The 6,869-nt window shown below is 42.2% G+C and overlaps 1 protein-coding gene across 1 annotated transcript; it reads right to left on the reverse strand.

The window, feature by feature from the left end:
• Nucleotides 1–2,917: 2,917 nt before the first annotated feature.
• Nucleotides 2,918–6,869, reverse strand: phox2a (paired like homeobox 2A). The gene is made up of 3 exons (XM_086262779.1): nt 6,243–6,869; nt 4,993–5,180; nt 2,918–4,856 (listed from the first exon to the last, which is right to left on the reverse strand). Exons 1-3 carry the CDS (start codon nt 6,463–6,465, stop codon nt 4,362–4,364), a joined length of 906 nt encoding a protein of 301 aa, XP_086118905.1. The 5' UTR covers nt 6,466–6,869; the 3' UTR covers nt 2,918–4,361.

Below are 6,869 nucleotides of genomic sequence, written 5' to 3' on the forward strand. Positions count from 1 at the left end.
AGTCTGTTCAGCGTTTATGTGATCATAACACACAGTTTTCTGTGGCTCTTCAAAAATGAGTAAAAATGCTCAAAAACCCTGGCAGTGAATGAGTTAACAACACTGGGTTCTTCCGAGTCTCAGATTTTTCTTCCTCCCACTCATAGTCACAACAAGACATCAGTGGGAATAATTAGAACAGTCGGAAGTAACATCCGCCCCAGAGCTCGGGCAGAGGAACCTTTTAACCTGTGTGATGGAGGAGAGCAGGAAGCGGTGATCGAAAGGAAACTAGAAAGTCAGGCTTAAGTGAGATAAACTCAAATTTTTTTTCAGTTTGTGTATTCAGTTAATGATGTGCATTTATGGTTTTATCAATGTTTTTAATGATAAAGGGAATATCGAGCAAACCAAATTAACCCCGTTAGAGCTAAAAGTGTATTCCACCTGGGTGCAGCATGTTAGGTGACTGTGTTAGCCATCAACTTGTCAAGTCGCCTTTTTTTAAGTGGCCTGTTGCAGCTAGTTGTTATTGAAACAGTCAGTATAGGTCAATAAAATGAGGAGGCTAAATGGTGTAATTAATGCTGTACCAAGGTGAAATATGTCAAAGATTTTAGCAAAGTACATTTCTCATTCTCACATGTTGCCTGTGAAGATGCTGAATTTGAATTCACAGAATTCAAATTCTGTGAATTCAATATGTTATTGTTTGTTGCCTTGAAAACATGTCAGCATATTTTCTGCGTTTCATTTTCAAATATATAAATGGAGCAGCGTTCAGGCAAATTGGTTAAGGTAGCCAAATACATGAACTAATTCAACACCAAAACATTTGTTTTCTCTCTGACATTTTACTGTCATTTAGTTTGGGTTTTTTTTTTCTTAAATTACTCAACGCATTGCCTAGCTTTAGGATCATGGCACCTTTTACTCTTATGGGAGACGCTGTCAACTGACTGAAAACAGAAAACTCAGGTTTCTGCAGGTCAGGTGCGACGTCAGGGCTACTGTTTCTGGATGTGAGCAGCAGATGGCGCTGTTGCGCCACAAACCTGACCCTGGAAACCTGCGGAACACAGGACGAAGTATGCCAGTAGCGGTTACACTCCTTAGTCAAATTTGGTTTTAGATTTAGTTTTCAAGCAGTTAAAAGTCGGATAGTTTTATTTGTTCATAATTTCAATTTAAAAAAGAAAAGACCTTAAAGAGATGTGACTTCACCTCCACATGCCTAACACCTGCCTTCTTCTAAGGGGGATCACCAACACTAAGATGTGAATGTCATGTGTGTTTACTGCTGTCAACATAGTAAAGCATTCATCTCTAACTCTGTGAATGAGACCTTCATTCACGCCTCAAAGAGAGCCCCCTCCCACCCAAATACACTGTTGAATTATAACCTTTGACTCTACTCGCCTCTTATGTTTGTTTTTTTACAATGTGTCTAATCCTTTAACGGCCCAACCGTCACAGCACAGAGACTCTGGATCTGTCGTTCAGTTGTGTTAAATTTAAGTCTTTTTGAGCCTTTTCAGTGTTCTCAGTGATGTGTGTGTGTGTGTGTGTGTGTGTGTGTGTGTGTGTGTGTGTGTGTGTGTGTGTGTGTGTGTGTGTGTGTAAGTGGAAAAAAGAGACTTGTTTTATCTGACACTCCATTTCTTGTTGTTTCTTCATGCAGTCTACGTCGGTTATGTTAAATTAATGTAAGTTGTTCACCCATGTATTTTTATTCAATTAAATTGTAATACCCTTACATATTTAAACATGAACTTATTCTCTTGGTTTGTCGTCAGCAGAGGAAGCTGTGAGCTGTAGACCTGCTTCAAAAAAGAGAGAGCTGGGTTTACAAATCGCGCGTTTAACATTCTGTACCTCTTCCTTTAACAACAGTCCGTAAACCTTGACAGACTTCTGGGGGGGGAATGCTGTCCCGTTCTTGTCTGATATCAGATTCTGGCTGATCAGCAGTCCTTACTCTTCTGTCATAGTTTTTGTTTCATTGCTCCAGATGTTTGTTTGGGTTGTTTTTTGGTTTTTTTTTTAAATATTTGGTGAAAGTTCTGCTGGCAGGCCAGTACAGCACCTGCAGTCTTGCAGCAGTATGCGGTTTAGCATCATCCTGCTAAAATATGCAAGTATGGGAAAATATCTTCCTCTCTTTCATCCAGAGGATGCAGCATTTCACGTTTCAGTTTGTGATGACATTTTAAATGTGCATTGTTCCCCTGAATCATCTTCACATGCAGCGTCTTCTTTGCACGATAGAGCTTTAACCTTTGTGGATGGCACGGTGCTCACAGATAATGATTCATGGATGTTTCTGAGCCCATGCTGTGATCTCCATGAGAGAATAAGGCCTGTTTTTATCCCAAGTTTCTCCAGATTCTCTGACTCTTTTGGTGATATTATGTGCTGTGAATGGTGAGATAGTAAAGTCTTCACAATTTTATGTTCAGGAAGATTATTAGAAAATAATTTTGCAATTTGTAGACTGGAGAATCGCCTCTCTAAGATGCTTTATTTTATATACCTGATCATCTTTTATTACTGACCTGTTGCCAATTAGCACAATTAGTTGCAAAATGTTCCTTCAGCTGTTTCTCTTTAGGACCACTGACTCTTCTAGCCTTTTGTTGCCCCTGTCCCAATTTTTTTGCGATGCATCGCTGCCATCAAATTCTCATTGAGCTCATATTTTATAAAATAGGCACAATTTAAACATTTCATATGTTTGTTTTTTCTATTCTGTTGTTAACTGAGATTGAGATTTGGAGATCATTGCATTCTGTTTTTATTTACATTTTACACAGCATCCCAACTTTTTTGGAATTGGATTTGTATGACAACCTGTATATGTTTGCACATAAAACACAACACTGTTATGGTGATGCCACACACAAGAAGCCAGACCACCACGCGCGCCAGGTAATGCCTCCATAATGTAGATTTATTAGAATATTCAGAGTAGTGCTATAACATCTCATTCACTCGAGCTTTCTGTCAGTCTGTAGTTGTCGTTGACGCGTTGGTCCGTGAGACAGGCGCTCTGCAATGAAATGGATCTGTAAAGCAAAAAACCAAAAACAAAGCCTACCTAATATTTATATTACTAATTACAGAATTTACAGTCACAAAACTTTATGGGGCAGTTCAAATAAATGCGCAGGTTTCTCACTGACATAATAAAAATATTAAATACTTTTTTTTTTCTTCCTCAGAAACCAGTGAGTTTCATCAAAATGCAATAGAGGTGATTTACAAGCAACTCTCGCAAGCTAAAAAAAAAAAAAAAAAGGAAAGAAGAAACAAAATCTGAGTATTAATGCGGATACAGTACAAAACTCCATCTCTCAGTGTATTGCCAGATTACCCCACATGTCACCTATGGGAGAGAAACGTATGACTCGTAAGCCTGCTAAAGACCCTAACCCGGACTGCGACCTGCTGTACAAACTCATTTGTTCGCTTCAGTCTGGTCAGAGACGTCAGATATAATCAGGCTACAATCTGCTTTATTCCGAACAAAGAACGGGGGAGGAAGTAGCAGCATATGAACTAAAAATGGAGTCGAAACACCTTAAAGTCTCCAACTCTTTGCCTTGCAAAAGTCTGACAAACTGTTTGATAGATAAAGGCATGATGGGACGGCGAGAGTGTGGGATTCTGGAGGACTTGATACAGTAAAGAAGGAGGGGGGAGCGTGAGGTGAACTGGGGATGTCTGGTCTAGACCCGGCAGGTCTAATTGGATTTTTGGGTGCCCCTGCTCTGCTTGGCAAAGAGATTTAGGGGGGAACCTATTCCAACTGGTGAAAGCCTGTGTGTCGGGGGGGCTTAGAGGAAGTTGTGCTTGAGGGTGAAAGTTTGCTTCCCCAGCAGATTTCGGAGTGTGATGTTTAGATTTCTGCTTTAAACTCGTACCTGACCGCCATACTCATCAGAGCTGCTGCCATGCACCACCGAGTTTGCTGCAGTGCAGTGAGTGTGGGAATGTAGGTGCACCAGACAGACCGAAAAGACAATGCAAATATGGACAGTTTAAGGGCCTGTATAGTTTACCGTTATTAAGTAAAGTATTTCTCTTTGTTTTATCGGAGAGTGAGAGTGGAGTCATTGCAGGAAAGGGAGGAAACTGCCCGTGTCAAGGTAGGTTTTACAGGTACAGTGTGGACTGTTGCATAATATTTTTGGACGGCAGATGGTGAGCAGACCTGTGATTTTATTTTCTGAGTCGGTAAGAGAAGAACTGAGAACCTTGCTGGACCGCAGCAGACTACAGCAACGGATTCAGTGTTTTAATGGGCAAGTCTTGTCTCTCTCCACAAAGGCTAGAAACTCCTCTCGCTTACAGTTTGTTTCTCATTTGTCTTGCTCTGTTCTTCAGAACAGATTCGTCTTGATGGTGGGATTGGGTTTTCTGTGGAAAGAGGACAGAACTCCGGCAAAGGGCCCGGTCATACTGTCCGCTGGCTGCCAGGCCTTCAGAATCTCCTGAGTCTGGGCAGCGGGCTGCGCCACGGCCGGGTTGGAGGGCCCCAGACTGGACCAGCTGGGAGGCTTCAGCCCCTGGAGAACCGGAGAGCTGGAGGTGTTGGTGTAGCTGCTGTTGGCAGGAGCCGGACTGGGGCTCAGACTGGCAGGGCTCCCCAAGTTTCCATTGGCTGAGCCCGGCAGGGAGGCCGTGCTGTCAGGTGTGGGGCTACAGGTGGACTCTTTAGACTCATCATCATCTGATGAAGATCTTGGCTCCCCGCCCTTTTTCCCTCCAGAGCTGTTGTTGCTGCTGCTGCCTGTGGTGCCAGCAGAGCTGTTGGCTTTGGCGTTGGCTGCACGCTCCTGCTTACGGAACTTGGCACGTCTGTTCTGAAACCACACCTGACAGAAACACACATACACAGGTGAAGACGGGGCATTAGGCGGATACACAGTTTTATTTGTTATATAAGTGTCAGACGTCCTGACTTTCACTTCATTTCAGTCGTGCTGAAGATTTAAAAGCCTGATGGCACACCTGTACTCGGGCCTCGGTCAGGTCTATCTTCAGCGCCAGCTCCTCCCGGGTGTAGATGTCCGGGTAGTGCGTCTCTGCGAACACGCGCTCCAGCTCCTTCAGCTGGGAGCTGGTGAACGTGGTCCTGATGCGCCGCTGCTTCCTCTTCTCGTTCAGGCCAGATGGGTCCGAGAAGAACTTGTAAGGGACTGAAAGGGAATAATTGTTTCCGTTTAATAAAATATTTTTTTTTTTAATAGGGCTAAACTAGCGCGTAAAACTGCGGAGGCCGAGCACTGAGTCGCAGAGGCCACGAAACATTTCACGCCTCATCTCGCCGCATTTTTTTTCATTTAACTTAAAATATATATATATATATATATATATATATATATATATATATATATATATAATTTTTTTTTTTTACGTTTATTTTTGTTTTGTAAAAAAGTTTTGGGAAATTTTCTGTTCTTAAAATAGTTATTAAAAATAAATAAAAAATGGCTCTTGTAAGGTTACTGAATAAGGAGGATTAATTGATTAATTGGTTTTAAACCCATCCGTAGCTGACATCTGGCCACACCAACCCGGACTCCGGGAGGCTGTACAATCGGTTGATTTATAATAAAATGTTTAGTGGGAAAAATCCATTAACTGTTTGTTTATTCTCTTTTTTTTTTTAAAGTTATTAATACCCATTTTTAAGTGTTAACCATTCTTCCTTACTGAAAAAAAATAAATCAAAATCACCTTGTTATAAGCTTAAATAAGCCGGGTTATTGGATTAATTTATACAGAGTTTTGCCACAAAAATAATTCGCCGTCTAAGATTGTTAATGCAAACAGAAACTATAAGATTCTCCAGCACTTTAGTCAGTTAAAATCCACAGACACTGCGGAACAACAAACATTAATTACTTGTTTAAATAATGATATAATTATCCCCGCTAAAAATAAAGAATGATTCGCCTTTTCTATTGTTGTTGTTGTTATTATTATTATTATTATTATTATTATTATTATTATTATTATTATTATTATTATTATTATTATTATTATTTCATCATCATCTCCTTCATAAGCATGATATTTAATTAGTCATTTCCACTAAAATAAAGATAGTTTGGAAAAAGGCCTCGGGTTTAAAATTTGTGTCATATAAAAAAGTTAAATATGATCATATATTTCGCCCTTCTCTTGCCGATCTTTTGGTGTCTTAATGAAATCTTGCGGAGACCTTGAAACGGGAACACAAGGAGAGGTTCCTGTACCTGAGGAGTAAGGTGTGGGCTGGTGCTCTCGCAGGGCTCCCAGCGTGCAGCTGGTCGTGCTGAGGGGAGTGCAGCCAGGGTTGGAGAAAGGGCCGCTCCGGATCGGGTTGTACTGGAAGGAGCTGGCCTGACTGCAGGAGCTGAAGTCCGCGTAGGCCGACGCTTCCATGGCTGCCATGCAGGAGTCATAGGAGTTCAGGTATGAGTAATCCATCTTATACATGGAGGTCAGCCGGCGCAGACACCGGTCTGTGAAGAAGTGCGCTGGAAACTCGGGTCAGGGCGGCTTCAGTCGGGTCTGAGGCTGCTGTTAGTTTCTGGGATTGCTGTGAGTCGTTTAAACCAGTCAGAGTTGGACTTTTTTCTCCAGAATCTCCTGACGCGGTTGGTTTGTTTCTCCAGGCTTTTGTGGGCTTTAAGGTTTGTATGTCACCGTCACGCGGCTGGTAAGTAATCCAGATGTTTTCTCTGCAGCTCCGCTCTCTCTCCCTACTCTCCCCTCTCTCTGTCCGTCTCTTCGGCTCCCCTCCCTGGACTGAGGTTCGCTCTGCGCTCGCGCTCCGTTTGACAGCGCGCAGCGGCTCGCGCGCTGTTTATAATAAACTTGGCAGAGCGCGAGACAATAGC

Source organism: Aulonocara sp. 'chitande type north' Nkhata Bay, linkage group LG14 (genome assembly GCF_057382095.1).
Source record: "Aulonocara sp. 'chitande type north' Nkhata Bay isolate Kocher_YH1m ecotype deep benthic linkage group LG14, A_spYH_male_GT1.1, whole genome shotgun sequence".
Classification (NCBI taxonomy): domain Eukaryota; kingdom Metazoa; phylum Chordata; class Actinopteri; order Cichliformes; family Cichlidae; genus Aulonocara; species Aulonocara sp. 'chitande type north' Nkhata Bay.

Bases quoted from the DNA above. Each gene is read 5' to 3' on its own strand.
- phox2a (XM_086262779.1), bottom strand. From the start codon at position 6,465: ATGTATAAGATGGATTACTCATACCTGAACTCCTATGACTCCTGCATG. The intron at 5,181-6,242 runs GTACAGGAACCT...ATTCCCTTTCAG, and splicing joins GCCCACACCTTACTCCTCAG to TCCCTTACAAGTTCTTCTCG. The intron at 4,857-4,992 runs GTGTGCCATCAG...TGTTTCTGTCAG, and splicing joins TGACCGAGGCCCGAGTACAG to GTGTGGTTTCAGAACAGACG.